Raw genomic sequence first — 14,478 nt, 5'->3', positions numbered from 1 at the left:
ATATATATATATATATATATATATATATATATTATAAATGTTACTGTACAGTTATATTACAGGTTTTAGTATTAGGCTAGGTACACACATGCAATTGTTCTTGTCCAATCCTCGGCTCATAATAATAATCTTATGTGTGTACAGCGCTCATCATCCATCGTTCGAACAACTGTCCTGGCGGATCCAGGGACGATGGACGATGGACGATCTTAATGGAAATGAAAGGGGAGAGAGCCCAGCAAGGTGCCACTCTGTCGTTCTTCTCTCTTTAAAGAACAGAACGGTGCTAAATGTACAACACTCGTTCATGCATCGTGCGGTCGTGAAAGATCCTTTCCAACGGCAATGATTGCACGTGTGTACATAGCCTAGTAAACAGCTGCAATCAGTTAACTCTTTTAGAACCCGAAAATATTAGGTCATTTAAAGACAGACCTTGTATGCTCATTAGGGGCACCAATGATACAACCTAAATATTTACCCCACTTGGTTGTCCAATCAATAGAAGAGATCCCGATACAAATATCACAATTTTGTTTTGTGTTTTATACAGCTGACGTTACTCACCGCTGTTCAGCGCAGATCTACAATGCCAAGCTTGGTTCCTTCGGCTACACATTTCCCACAACGACAGAGAGAAATCCTTGGACGTCACCCAGGAGGGGCTCACCAGGGCCACCACATTCATAGACAATGCCAGGAACCCGCAGAGCAGAACGATAAAAGTGTACTGCCTGGGGGGCATTGCTGGAGGTAATCTTCCCACCTCGGGGGCCATTATAACACTTGCAGCCTTTTTCCACAACCTCGATATTCCCACAGCTTGTTTTTCTAATGTGTGTTTTTCATGATCTTAACTTTCTGCATTCTGTTAGGCTTTAGCACTAGAATACTGTAAAATGTCATGGAAGGTTTGTTCTGTTTGTATCATGTAGGAGCACATGATGCTGACAACAGAAGCCCCTACAAAACAATGTACAACACAAATGGAAAGGCAGAACATTGTGTGAGCTTCAGCACCGACCTCTCTGGATTCAGCTGGTAGTAAGTACAGGTAGTCCTCGGGTTACATACCAGATAGGGGCTGTAGGTTTGTTCTTATGTTGAATTTGTATGTAAGTCGGAACATGTACATTATTTTAATACATGCAATTAGGACAGATGTTTGTCACAACATATTATTAGGCAGTGTGGTGTCAGTTATTGTATAAAATCCTCACCGTGAGTTAATCACAAAGCAAAAAAAAAACTTCAAGGAGCTTAGACATTCATTAACGTCTGGAGCAAGCTTTGATTTGCAAAAAGAAACAACTGCAACATTTGTCTTGGTCAATAAAGAGTTACAAGAGGCTGCAGAAAGAGCTCATTCCCTAAAGAGGAACTAAACTGAAAAGTGCCAAAAAATTCACTTACCTGTAATCCCGCAGGGCAGTCCAATCCATCCGGGGGTGTCCGTCTTCCGGTCCTGCGTTGTCCCAGCATCCGTCCCCCAGGCGCTGCTATCTTCTCCTCTTTTTCCCGGTTCTTAATTCTACGTTACCCGACCCAAGTGTGAGATCAGGTGATGTAGGTTGGAAAAAAAAACTTGCTGATCTCACTGTGCATGTGTGAGATCGGCAAATTTTTTTCTTTCCAAGCAAAGGCTCCTTCTGCGCATGTCTGAGATGCTCGGGCATGCGCAGAAGGAGCACCCTTGCACTCCCATTCATTCTCGATCGCCTAAGCAAACTCCGGCCTTTAGGCCAGATATGGCCTAGCTGGTAGTTTGTTCCGGCCTAACGCCCCCTGGCCAATCTGGCGTAATCCCAGCTGGCAACCCGCGTCTCTGGATTGGCCAGGGGGCATTAGGCTGGAACAAACTACCAGAGCTGCTGGTGCTCCAGAGCCGCATATGGCTCTTGAGCCTCCTCTTGCTGTGGCTCCCCTATTTACCACGGCCGACGTTAACACTTCTGCCACCAGGATAAATAGGGAACTCCCCGAGAAGGTAAATCCACCTCCTCCACAATGCATAGCAAGGAGAGGGATTTCCCTTCAGGGGGCGTTTCTGGTGCCATTGGAGCGGAACTCAAGAGAGAGTCCAACCTAGTGTGCTCCTGGCCACCCCTGAAATGGCCTAGTGGCCACAAACGTTTGCTGACCTCTGGCCTAGGGTGTGGCACCTACAAAACAACAAACAACAGAATTTTTACTTAACATAAAAGGGTTGTCTCCCATTTTATGTAAAGTGAAATTTCTGAGTTTAGGTACGCTTTAAGGTCCCCACAACCTCAGCTGTGTTTAGCAAAAGATTTCTTCTGCAAGTCATGCAAACCGCCTCCCTCTTGCACACAAGCCAGGGAAGCTCCGTTCATATCCAGGAGTCCTCTGTATGTCAGATGTCCTTCACCCGGGGACTACCTGTATTAGTATAGCAACATGACGATATATAAATATGCCCCCCCCCCCCAAAAAAAAAAAAAATCATGTGATTAAACAGCCTAAATGTAAACCTACGGTCCCACAGCTAAATTGAGCTGTAGCTAGACAATATGTGCCCATTCATCAACCATTGGGTTGAATGTTTTTGGCTTTCGGTGATTCAGCACATCAATATGAGCCGGATTTATTAAAACTTTTCAAGACTGGAGAAGATAGACAATCATGAGAGAACCTGGGTTATCCAGCAAACCTGGAATGGATTTCTTTACAATGATTGGTTATTAGTTGGCAAATGCTTTCTACTCAGGAACGGATTGAAGTCAGGTGCTGATGGTGGATGAGAGGACTGGACTCACCTTTCCAATTCATCCCAAAGGTGTTCAGTAGGGTTGAGGTCAGGGCTCAGGACATTCGAGTTCCTCCACACCCAAACTGGTGACCCCATGTCTTTATGGAGGGGGCTTTGTACCCGGGGGCACAGTCATGGGGGAACAGAAAAGGGTCTTCACCAAACTTTGAGTATTTGAGGGGGAAGCGTATGACTTATGGGTTATCCTTATAGCCTGCTCACATTAATAACAGTTCTGTCCACTTGCAACAGGAAACGTATAGTCTATGAATAGGGGAGGGGGAGACATGTGACCTATAGATGGGGGAGGAGGGGGGAGATGTATCGCCTATAGATGGGGGAAGATGTTATGTCAATGGATGGGGGGGGAGATGTATGATGTGTTGGGGGATGACGTGATCTAAAGATGGGGGGAGACGCATGGGGGAAGGGGGGGGGGGACACGTGTCACCTATGGATGGGGGAAGAGATGTGGCCTATGGATAGGGAGGAGACATGTGACCTATAGATGGGAGAGACACATGGCCTATGGATAGGGTGGAGACATGTGATCTATAGATGGGGGAGGGGGAAGATGTATGATGTGTTTGGGGGAAGACATGTGACCTATACATGGGGGAGGGTTATAAGTTTATAGCCGGGTCGGTGCTCACAGTAAGCTGACAACATTCTTGCTAATAGTGTACCAATTAAGTAGCGTAGTCAGCACACAACAGGGAGTGCTGCTACTAACAGAACTTTAGTGTGAGAAACCTTGCAATGGAGCCATAACAAATACCACAGCATAAAATGCTTCATAAAACTGCATACAGTAGATTTTGCATTTACATCTACTTGGTATGAATCCATTTAGCACCATGCCCCCTCCCAGCCGCTTTATATTCTGTGACAGGAATGTGTAATGGATTCTTCCCGCCTTCCTTCTCCCCCTCTTTTCCTGTCACACGCCCCCAAGATGGCGCCCAAGAGCGCGGAAACATGAGCCGACCGGAAGAGGCGGAGTCGGGCGCCAAGTCCTCCCACGTGCTATATCCGGTCCGTGCGCCTCTCCTCAGTCTCTCATACCGCGTGGAGGAGAGAGGAGTGAAGATGGCGGAGATGGAAGGTGAGTGCTTGTAACGTGTATGCGCGGCCCGGGAAAGCTGTTCTATGAGTGCCCGCTGCCTCTATAACATGTCCCGTGTGTTCTTTCGCAGGATCTAAGAAAAAGTCCAAGAAACGGCGGAGCCACACCGCAGGGGAGATCGCTGTAAGTTGTGATTGGCATGGATGTGTGCTGCCACGTGTGTGTGGACAAAATCTATATTATTCCTAATCCTTTCATCTGCTCCAATCTGCTGTTGGTGGCTTTTCATTACTATTACTTACTAATAATAAACAGGATTTATATAGCACCAACATATTATGCAGCGCTGTACATTAAATAGGGGGTCATTAGGTGGGTGCTGGGGGTGCCATCCATGCCCTCAAACATCAGACCTCCCTGGGTTTTTTTATTTTTCTTTACTGGACAGAATATCCACCCATATCCTACAATAACTGCTAAAAAAGCCATAAAATCCATGGCTGCTTTGGTCTTGGTTTTCTCATGATCTCCAATAAAAGTGATTTAAAGGAATTGGAAGGTGAAGTTTAAAAGCTTAGTCAAAAACTTTGCATGGAAATAAGCCGCAGCTGTTGACTGATCAATCTGGAAATCCAAGAAAATTCCTAGCGATCCTGTTGGTGTCAAGTTTCTACAGCGGCAGGAATGCAGAAAAATCTCACTGCCTGGATAATAAAGTAGCAGAAGGAGCAGCCAAGGGTTCCCCCACCCTGTAAATGAACCCAACATTACCACCGGTGTGTTGGTTTGCTGTAGCCGGGCTCCCCTATCAACATGTGGCCCTGGATAGCTTTGGGTGGAGGGTGCAGGAGGGGGAAACTTGAGTAACCAGTAGCTTGGATGGGGAAGACGGTGACACATCGAGGTCTTTTTAGCTTGGCACATTTTCGGGTGGTTATTAAAGAGTTCAATCACAGTACAGCGGCTACCACTGAGCTTTTCTGGGTGGAACTCTGCATGGACATTGCATAGGTTTCACAAAACCTACTGGGAACTGCATATTAAGAGGGGCAGAGAAGGGCCCTGGTGGAGGACTACTATGGAGGGTAACATGGGTAAGGGTGGTCTACACACATGAGTGGTCATGGGTGAAGGGTATTGCAGACTTTGGCAAAAAATATTGCACATGGGTGAAGGTAGCAGTATCGTAGTGTGCTTGAAAGGACATCAGGCAAGGGTAGTAAGGTAGAAGTGAAACACTCGAGTAATGTGCATATGGGACCAGGTTGATAGACCATTGCACAGGTAATGTGCAAATGGGAGAATGGCAGCAGTGTTGGGTAGCATGCGGTTAGAAAGAGGATCGTGGTGCAGGCTGCCACAATGCTGCATAATACTATATTGGGCATAGAAGCTTCCATGTAGGAGATAACTTAACTTAAATTTAAAGGACTCCATTCTGCTGCAAAGAGGCCTTGGAATACTCTAGTATGCAGATCTAGCAAAAGCAGCAGCTGCGGACCCCTTGTAGTATGTTCTGTCCCTACAGCGCTCATCGGTTCCATCTGTATTTTAATTTATAGGAAGAATGTACAGCAAGTTGTAACTTTTTCTTGTTGTTTTTCAGGATATACAGCACGAAGAAAGCTTTTTAATTCAGCCAGAGTCCAAAGTCACACAGTTGGATACATCTCAATGGCCACTACTACTCAAGGTTTGTAGACTTTACAGCTCTATATTCATGTATCAAGTAATTGGAAGTGGGGGGGTGTGTGTGTTACCCTTGTTTAAATTATTTTTATCCCTACTTCTGTGCCAGAAAAATATTTCTCCAATGCAGATATGTCACAGGACTTTTTCTGGTACAAATGATGTTGTCACAGGGTTGGAATGGAAATCCTTTCCCATATGGCCTACTAAGAAGCCCTCATGGAGTTTTGACCATGTGCTTCTCTGTACTAAAATGGGGGCAGTCCTTGTTGAGTCAGAGAAGCCTCTAGCTCCAGCTAGTGGCTGGAAATGAGATTGCATTATAGGTTCTTGACTTCCTACTATATTTTCAAAGTGGGCCACTGATTATTCAAAATGAACTTACCCTTGAAGTAGCCAAAGGCCTTGACTTGCTTTTCTCATAGCCAGATGTTCTAAGGGATCCATATGTGATGGCCATGCCTCCAAGTTCTGTATAGTGTGTTTGTTAGAAGCAGCTTTTCTGTGTTAATAACTGCTGGTCTTTCTTTTGTTTAGAATTTTGATAAGCTGAATGTTCGGACGGCACACTACACTCCTATTCCGTCCGGCTCCAATCCCCTGAAGAGAGACATTTCAGAGTATATAAAGTAAGTGTCGAGATACATAAATGATTTTGCATTCATATGACGAATGCCCCAAAGGACACAATTTCCTGTAATTATTATATAGAAGATATGTAATGTGCGCTCGGGTGGTCCTAGATATGGAGGTCCTAGAGTGCCCCAACAAATTGGCCATTTCCATATTTCTGTTAAGGGTTTCATAAGAGCCCCATCATCCTTTGTTGCTTTATTATTATAGCTCCAACATACTACTCAGCGCTGTACAATAAATAGGGGTTACAAATGACAGACTGATACAAACAACGTCACAGGAGGAAGAGAGGACCCTGCCCTGAAGAACTTGCCATCTAGGGTGGAGGAAGTATCACGCAATAGGTGGGGGATATGGAATGGTGGAAAGTAGTGAGGGTTTAGGACACGGACTAAGACGGGTAGGTGAGGTTGAAGTGTTGGATTTTAAGGTCTCTTTTTAATGAGTGGAAAGTAGGAGCAAGCCGAATAGGATGAGGAAAACCATTCCAGAGTTGGGGCAGTTCTAGAAAAGCTTGTCCTTTTTGACCTTCAGTCCATATATTATTGGAAGTGGAAACTTACAGCGAGGGTCACTGCCAACGGTTATTATTGTTATGGGTTGTTTGTCTGTTATGTAATATGTTAAGATCCAGTGGTCACCTAGTTTTGACTGGAGAATATTTTTTTTTTTATGTAGGCCTGACTTAATCATTTTAATGCACTTGGCTAAGTTTTGGCAAACATGAGGACAGCCGTTCTTGGAATTGTTTAAGTGTTTGGGCATGGTGGCAGACTTAATAGATGCTTTAGTAGTTGAGACTTACAGTACCTAGAAAGTATTCTGCCCCATGACCGGAGGTTTGGTAAGATGACATCAGTTAAGGAGGAGCGGTGTTCTTTCCAGCCTCTTTTAGTTGGGCACACCACCTGGAACTTTCAAATAACCACCCAGCTGTTTTCGAGTTACTGAAGTGTTGGGTCACAATACTGTTGCCACCCACCTACATGTTGAACACTTGGGGGGATAAGATCTATTGTATCCAAGTACATTGCTAAGAAATCACTTCTCATTTGTTTGTCTTTAGTTGTTTAGTAAAATGTTTTCCTTTTGAATTATCTCTTGGTTTTTGACTTTGCTTTTATTTGCCTTTCAGAACAGGATTCATAAACCTTGATAAACCAGCCAATCCCTCATCACATGAAGTTGTAGCATGGATTCGTAGAATTCTACGAGTGGAGAAAACTGGTCACAGTGGAACCCTTGACCCCAAGGTGACAGGCTGTCTAATTGTATGCATTGACCGTGCAACTCGGCTCGTCAAATCTCAGCAGAGTGCAGGTCAGTTGTTTTGTTTCTCGTTAGGTGGTACTTGATTATTCTGCAGATGTTTAGACACCCTGTATACCTTGCAATACTGAAAATTTTAATTCTTTTTTTTTTTTTTTTTTTTTTTTTTTTTCTAGGCAAAGAATATGTTGGTATCGTGCGACTTCACAATGCTCTGGAGAATGAGCAGCAGCTTTCTCGGGTAAGTAGTTTATCATAGTTGCTGGTCATTTTAGCTAAATTCAAGCTTCCAGTACACATGATGACAAAGTTTATCCATTCTCTGAATCTATGGCTGTCTCTGAGATGCCCAGTGCCTGTATTGGGTACTGGGTGCATGCTCTTCACTCTGGAACGCGTTACATTGCGTTCTGCGGTGTGACAGAACCAGGGTGACCCAAAGAGCAGGGGACTTGGCCTATGGTTAGGACGAGATTAACTGTCTGATAAATCTGGGCTGTATAAAGAGGATGAATTTTTGGTGTATCTTCGCGTTTGTAATGTATGTTTTTATATCTTGTGTTCCAGGCCCTGGAGACACTCACTGGTGCACTCTTTCAACGACCTCCCCTTATAGCTGCTGTGAAAAGACAGCTGCGTGTAAGAACAATTTATGAGAGCAAACTCATAGAATATGACCCGGAGCGTCGACTAGGTAAATCTGGGGGGATCGCTTCATCCATTGCTAACTTAGAGCAGTTGATTTTATTCACAAATCTTCAATTCACTGTGGTGAAACATTGAGTTATATTTAGCACTTTGTGGAAGTGTATTTTATTTTAGATGCTGTCATTCCTTGACTATTTAGGGTCAGTGTTTAATGGGTCCCCCTAATACTTTTGACTGCTCTTCTGCTTTCATCACAGCCAGCATTACCATTCCCCAGTGTCGGCAATGACCTTACTCTTTTGGTCATGTGCTAGTGCTGTTAGATTCAGGCATACGCAGTGAAGGTGGTGACATGCTCCTTAATACCCCATTCCTGCTGTAGCAGGCAGAGGGCTCGGATTGCTGGTAACAAGAGTATCTGAATTTGGGGGTACGGTTTACAAAGGCACTGAAAAGGCAAGTTGAGAAGATTTCAATAAACATCCAGTCCAATAAAGGTGATGTCAGGTAATGCTAGGAATAGGGCTATGATCTGTACGAAAAGGGAGTAAGGCTTATGGGCCAAAGTAGAGGCCAGTACACTATATAGTGGGCACAAATAGGAAATTCGTTTTTGTTCTTGTAGTTAGGTGAATAGCTTTATTTTTGCCAATGAGCCAAATGATGTATTTTTTAGATCTCATGAACTTTGTGATGCTGACTATCATCTATCACCCAATAACTGATGGCTCTGATTCTTGTGAATCCTGATTTCACTTAATGAAAACTTTTGCTCTAACTCCTAACTTTTTCTTTTACTCCACCAAGGTATTTTTTGGGTGAGCTGTGAAGCTGGAACCTACATTCGTACCCTATGTGTCCACCTTGGCCTGCTGCTCGGGGTCGGAGGACAGATGCAAGAGCTGCGCAGAGTTCGCTCAGGTGTTTTGGGTGAGAAGGTAAGTTCCGCATTATATCGTTTAACCCCAAAAGCGTTGAGTTCAGCTGCAGGCTTCTCCCTGGGGCTGGTAATTAGCTTTGGGACAGTAACAAGCTTGCAGGACTTAGGCCAATACTTTGGTCTTGCCTGCAGCTGACACAAATGATTGGAAATTTGGATTGGATTTGAAAAGATCAGACTTAAAAATGTTTCTTTTGCCTTTTTATTCTAGGACAACCTTGTCACCATGCACGATGTGTTGGATGCTCAGTGGCAATATGACAACAATAAGGATGAAACCTACCTTCGCAGGGTTATCTTTCCACTGGAAAAGCTGCTGGTATCTCATAAGAGATTGGTGATGAAAGACAGCGCAGTAAGTGGAAGAATTTTCAATTGATGGATGTGAGAATTTGCCAACAAATGGCTTTTTATTCATGGGGTTTATCTTTATTTTAGGTTAATGCTATTTGTTATGGAGCAAAGATTATGCTGCCTGGTCTTCTAAGATATGAAGATGGCATAGAGATAAATCAGGATATCGTGGTGGTAACTACTAAAGGAGAGGCAATCTGTATAGGTAAGTGTAATGTATGCTAATATAGACACTATGGCCAAACTGGGACACCTATGAGTTGAACCTCCCATTCCAAATTAACTATAAAGACATTATCCTCTCCAAGGAAGACTAAAAAGAAAAATTGTCCCTATAAGGGCAGATACTGATATTCGACAAGATTTGGCATTACCATTCATGTCAATGGTTTTTCAATAGGGTTAGTCACGGTCTGTGAAGAAAACTGGACCTCTGTACCAAACTGGCAATATATGCAGCTGCCTTTGCATACAAGAGTAGTCTTGGTGGGGCAGATAAAGGCAGTCACCAAACTGATACTGCAAAGTCAGAAATCTACCATATCTTTGTATGCTGTAGTATTAACAGAACCCTTCACTGGAGATACCAGTCATTTTGAGGAAGGGGGGTCCATATACCAATGGCCATAGTGTTAACTTTCAAACGCCTATCTGTGAAATGATGACAAAGTTTATCCATTCTCTGAGCCCCCGGACATTCTTGCATTGTTCTGTGTTCGTTAGAATTCAGAGCCCTTCTTGACTATTGGCGCAGATGCTGCGTTCTGCAGTATAATGCGCCCGTGGGTAAGATTGGACAAGACGTCTGCGGTGGTAAAGATGATATGAGCTATCTGATCACAGTGCTAAAATACAAGTTCTTTATGTTTCTATATTTATATTTCTCCATATTTCTAATGTATTTTTTTTTTAATACAGCTACTGCCCTTATGACAACTGCTGTGATCTCAACATGTGACCATGGTGTTGTAGCCAAGATTAAACGTGTTATTATGGAGAGGGACACCTATCCACGCAAGTGGGGCCTGGGACCTAAGGTGAGAATAAATGTGCTGTGCCACCTAGGATTCAGGATATATAATTGAAATGAGCCATATGATGTGCATAGAGATTTTTGAATGTTAAATAATGATGACTTTCATCTATCACCCTATAACTGATGGCTCCTGTTAAAACCAGAATGTGATTTTTTTAAATGGCTATAATCATATTAGAAGCTTGGAGAGCATGTTTGTTTAAATGTAATTTCTTACTCCTAGGCAAGTCAGAAGAAGATGATGATTCAGAAAGGTCTGCTTGACAAACATGGCAAAGCCAATGAAAAAACACCAGACAGTTGGCGGGAAGGCTATGTGGATTACAGGTAATTTGTGAATTGATTACTTGGCGGTGTGTCAGTGTTGCTTTTTCCATTTAGGGCAAATGAAGTCTCTAAAAGACCCAGTCCATCTGGCTGAGCCTTTATGTAGCAGCTGCTGCAAACCCAAGGCTTTTGTATAGGTAAAGGTGCAACCTCCTGCCATGGTACACTGCTTAATTTTGGTGTTCAGGCCTGAGGATTGCAATGGGTGGGCCAGCTGCAGCAAAAGTGAAATTTGCACTGAACACAAGCATTGGGCTTTAAAGAGATTTGAGTGCACATAAATGGGGAGACTTGTATTAAATGTGTTTGGATTGTTTTTATTATATTAGTTTTATTACTAATATCCCATATTTATATCTTCATTGCAGTGCCCAGAAGAAAACTGAAGCAGAAGCACCGGCCAAGGTATGTCGCCTAAATATTGCAGATTGTAGTCGCAGGAAGTTATCCCCCTCTTGCCTGTTTGTGGTATTATGGGGGAGTCATCCTGCAAAATAAACTGGCTGCTGCCTATTTGGGGGTGCAATGTGCTACCTCTGTCAGGTCGTAGCCTACACTAATGATTGGAGATTCGTTAATTGCAGCTTTCATTTTCCTAATATTTTAAATGGCAGCATTGTGAAAACCAAAATATAATCTATTACAGTTTACCATATCTGGTGGCTTCATTAGGGTTTTTCTTTTATGGGTTCAGCTTTGCATGTGATAAACTGAATCGAATGTAAACCTACAGCATTCCTGATCAATGATTGAGTGATACAGGTATCAATCGCGCCAATCAGATTCTTTTGTTGCGTCCCAAACACTGTTACTTGTTCAGTATTGCATGGTCCTTATTTTAGTTTCAAATATTAACTTTTGAATGCTAGTGAATTGTGGCTTTAATGAGGAAAAAAACATATTTTTCTTTTGTAGAGGAAGCATGTAAGTGAATCAGACAGTGATGCTGCAGCAACAGAAACACCTTCACTAAAAAAGAAAAAGGTAAGTTTGCTTCAACAATTCTCTAGCACCATGACAGCCCCATGATTGACTAAACTAGATGGGTCAATCTTGGTTAGCAATGTTTTATGCCATGTAGTTTTAATCTCTAGATTGGAGCTGTTTTTGTATTACTATTTAATAAAACAAATTAAACACATTTATAACAGCAGCTCTTACCACAGGGAATACCCCTTTCTTTTTTATGAATACCCTTCCTCATTAGTCTAGTACAACTGTATGCCATATCTTACTGTAGCTGGTGTAATTGTAAGAATGCTTGGCATACAATGCAAGAGGTGGTAAATGAATACTGTACAGTGCAACTCTTAACTCCATGTATTTGTGCATTACAGAAGAAGGTGGAGGAGGAAGCATTGGCTCAGGAGGAACCAGAAGTCAAGGTAAGGAGATTTCTGTGCATAGGAAGTCTATAGGAGGTGCTTGGCCTTTAGCTGGGGATGGTGTAAGTAGGGATTATTCATGGTTGTAATTTTTTGGGGTTGGTGGTTATGGCACCTAGAAAACTTGTACAAGTTTTTCAAGTAGAGAGTAAACCTACTCGAAGGCCGTGGTGTTAATCATGGCATTTTAACCTATATATGCACCAAATATAAATTGCCCACCAGTGTCATTTCTAAAAGATGAGCAGATGGCCTGAAATTTGGCTTCATTAGAAATGTAGACCACACTAGTAGTATAGTACAGGTATGTTCTACAATAGGCCGCATTTGTTCCCGAACAATCATAACACATGTGTTCTCCTCCACAAAAGGATCAAGAGGGCAGCAGTGAGGGTGAAAGCGCAGTGGCCAAAAAGAAAAAGAAGAAAAAGCATAAAGAGTCGCAAGAGGAGGAACAAGGATCAGAAGAAGACTCAAAGGTAATTGGCTGAGCCTGGGGTATTGTATATGGTATGGGTTTTCAGTATATAGCACCAACATATTATGCAGTGTTGTACATTAAATATGTGTAGTAAATGACACAAATAGAAGTACTTAAGTGTACTTATAATCTTTTCTTTTATAGCTTACCAAAAGCATGAAGAAGAAAAAGAAGAAACACAGAGAAGATGATTGATCAGACTTTTGATAGCCATGTCTAGGGTTCACAATGGTGGACTTGCATATCCTGGTCCGGTACTGCCAAGGCCTCGATAGAACGGCCATTGTCCTGTTTTAAGGATTGTACAGTCTCCTCAAAATTTTTTTTTTAAACATTTAAATGTTACCTTTTGACGTTTGACCATGTTGTATCTTGAAGTTCTACATGAAATGTTTTTTTTTTTTTTTTTTTGCATCTTTTAATAAATCTCTAAAATAACAATGTATTTTTCTTATTTCTGGTGAATGTACATTTCAGAGTTTTGTGTGTTTTTAATAAAACAATTGCTACTGGATTGGGAGGGAGGGGGGTTACATGAACTACTTAGGGGCCAATTTGTAATTGAAAGGCTATTGGTCTGTTCTGCTCTACTGGGGTACATACACCACAGCTCACATTTATTAAACAGTATTTATATAGCACCAGCATATTATGCAGCGCTGTATATTAGAGGTTACAAATGACCAAACGGTGACAAGGGAGGAGCAGACCCTAAAAAAGTGCTTACAATCTAACATTTTTTTATGACCCATTTTGCATGTTTTGATATAATACGGCTTGTGCCAGGAGAAACTTTCAGGTAGACAATCCTCAGCTATCACTACACCACTCACACAGCACTGCATTTTAGAAGGTCGTTCGAGCTCAGTGTGCAGAGGCGAGATCTACTGGTGACAACGGTGCGGGCGGGAAATTTAAATAATTTTGTATTGGATTTAATACCAAATAGTTGTATTGAGTCCAATACAAAGAAATATTCATATATTATACATATAATAATATATTATGCTACTATACAGCTACATTACATGTTTTTTTAACAAGTTGTTTTGTTATTTAAAATATTAATTGTATTAAATAAAAATTATTAAATGTATTAAATATCAGTCGCATGCCTAAGAATTACAGCCTACAATGAAAAATACATTTCCATGCAAAAAATATATGTGCTTTTTGCATGGAAATTTGAACGGAATTAGACCACTAGGGAGGTTAAATGACCATCTTTACGAATTGGGCTTCAGAAAAAGGGAGGCTAGAGGCCTGAACTGCGTCATGGTCGGACTATGAAATGGCTAATATGTTGCAGGATAACGGTAGTGCCTTTTGATGTACCAAAATGTGATCTATGCTTGTAAACAGCTAGTAGGGGTGAGAAAAATAAGTGTAATTCAAATCTTTTGGGTGTTCCCTCCATGTATCTGCCAACATCTCAGACCTAATGAGTTCTAGTAGTTTGTTATATGGAGTAGTATCTCTGAATTTGAGTAGGAGACATAGACACACTCTTTCTATCTAAGCCGGGCATCAAGGGGATGTTGGTATCGCCACATAGCACCCGCGTACCCTGTGAATGTTTGTGTAATAATTGCATAAGATGGACAAAGAAGGGCAATTGGTTGTCATTAGGAGCATAATAGGAAACTAGAGTTACCTTAGCGTCATTTAAAGTGCCAACCGGGTTTAAGTAGCGCCATCAGGGTCAGCCACTTCAGTATCTAGTTACCCTGTTTCCCCGATGATAAGACACTGTCTTATATTTTTTGAAATGCCAAAATATGCTCTAGGTCTTATTTTCAGGGGGATGTCTTATTTTTCCATGAAGAAGACTACAGTACACATTCATTGTTGAAAATCACTCGTGTGCCATTGATTGT

General features: G+C 42.1%; 2 protein-coding genes and 3 non-coding genes across 6 annotated transcripts in view; 4 read left to right on the top strand and 1 right to left on the bottom strand.

Moving 5' to 3' along the window:
* LOC140343333 (transmembrane protein 47-like) overlaps window positions 1-875 on the bottom strand; it is a 9,062-nt gene extending 8,187 nt beyond the window's left edge. Inside the window, exon 1 of the mRNA XM_072429973.1 lies at window positions 568-875. Coding sequence (XP_072286074.1) covers window positions 568-778 — 211 coding nt within the window. The 5' untranslated portion in view covers window positions 779-875. The remainder of the gene's footprint in view (window positions 1-567) is intronic.
* A 2,858-nt stretch (window positions 876-3,733) lies between these two features.
* Window positions 3,734-13,042, top strand: DKC1 (dyskerin pseudouridine synthase 1). Of its 2 annotated transcripts, XM_072430153.1 has the most exons (17): window positions 3,734-3,875; window positions 3,967-4,019; window positions 5,443-5,529; window positions 6,063-6,154; window positions 7,297-7,481; window positions 7,607-7,671; window positions 7,998-8,124; window positions 8,886-9,016; window positions 9,230-9,373; window positions 9,457-9,577; window positions 10,291-10,409; window positions 10,632-10,735; window positions 11,104-11,140; window positions 11,651-11,719; window positions 12,073-12,120; window positions 12,492-12,599; window positions 12,746-13,042. In XM_072430153.1, the coding sequence occupies exons 1-17, from the start codon at window positions 3,749-3,751 to the stop codon at window positions 12,794-12,796; spliced, it is 1,668 nt and encodes a 555-aa protein (XP_072286254.1). In that variant the 5' UTR covers window positions 3,734-3,748; the 3' UTR covers window positions 12,797-13,042. The 2 variants fall into 2 exon arrangements, with proteins under 2 accessions (XP_072286254.1, XP_072286255.1); XM_072430154.1 differs by lacking the exons at window positions 11,104-11,140; window positions 11,651-11,719; window positions 12,073-12,120; window positions 12,492-12,599; window positions 12,746-13,042 and having other exon boundaries at window positions 10,632-10,739.
* On the top strand, window positions 8,734-8,808 carry LOC140344696 (small nucleolar RNA SNORD83). The gene has a single exon (XR_011923656.1). It is a non-coding gene; the product is annotated as a small nucleolar RNA SNORD83 (small nucleolar RNA).
* On the top strand, window positions 9,043-9,159 carry LOC140344647 (small nucleolar RNA SNORA36 family). The gene has a single exon (XR_011923622.1). It is a non-coding gene; the product is annotated as a small nucleolar RNA SNORA36 family (small nucleolar RNA).
* Window positions 10,463-10,537, top strand: LOC140344698 (small nucleolar RNA SNORD83). Its single transcript, XR_011923657.1, has one exon. It is a non-coding gene; the product is annotated as a small nucleolar RNA SNORD83 (small nucleolar RNA).
* Window positions 13,043-14,478: the final 1,436 nt, after the last annotated feature.

This window comes from Pyxicephalus adspersus, chromosome Z, assembly GCF_032062135.1.
Source record: "Pyxicephalus adspersus chromosome Z, UCB_Pads_2.0, whole genome shotgun sequence".
Lineage (NCBI taxonomy): Eukaryota > Metazoa > Chordata > Amphibia > Anura > Pyxicephalidae > Pyxicephalus > Pyxicephalus adspersus.
The sequence above is the reverse complement of the archived record's forward strand: the minus strand, read 5'-3'. Positions and strand labels throughout refer to the sequence as shown.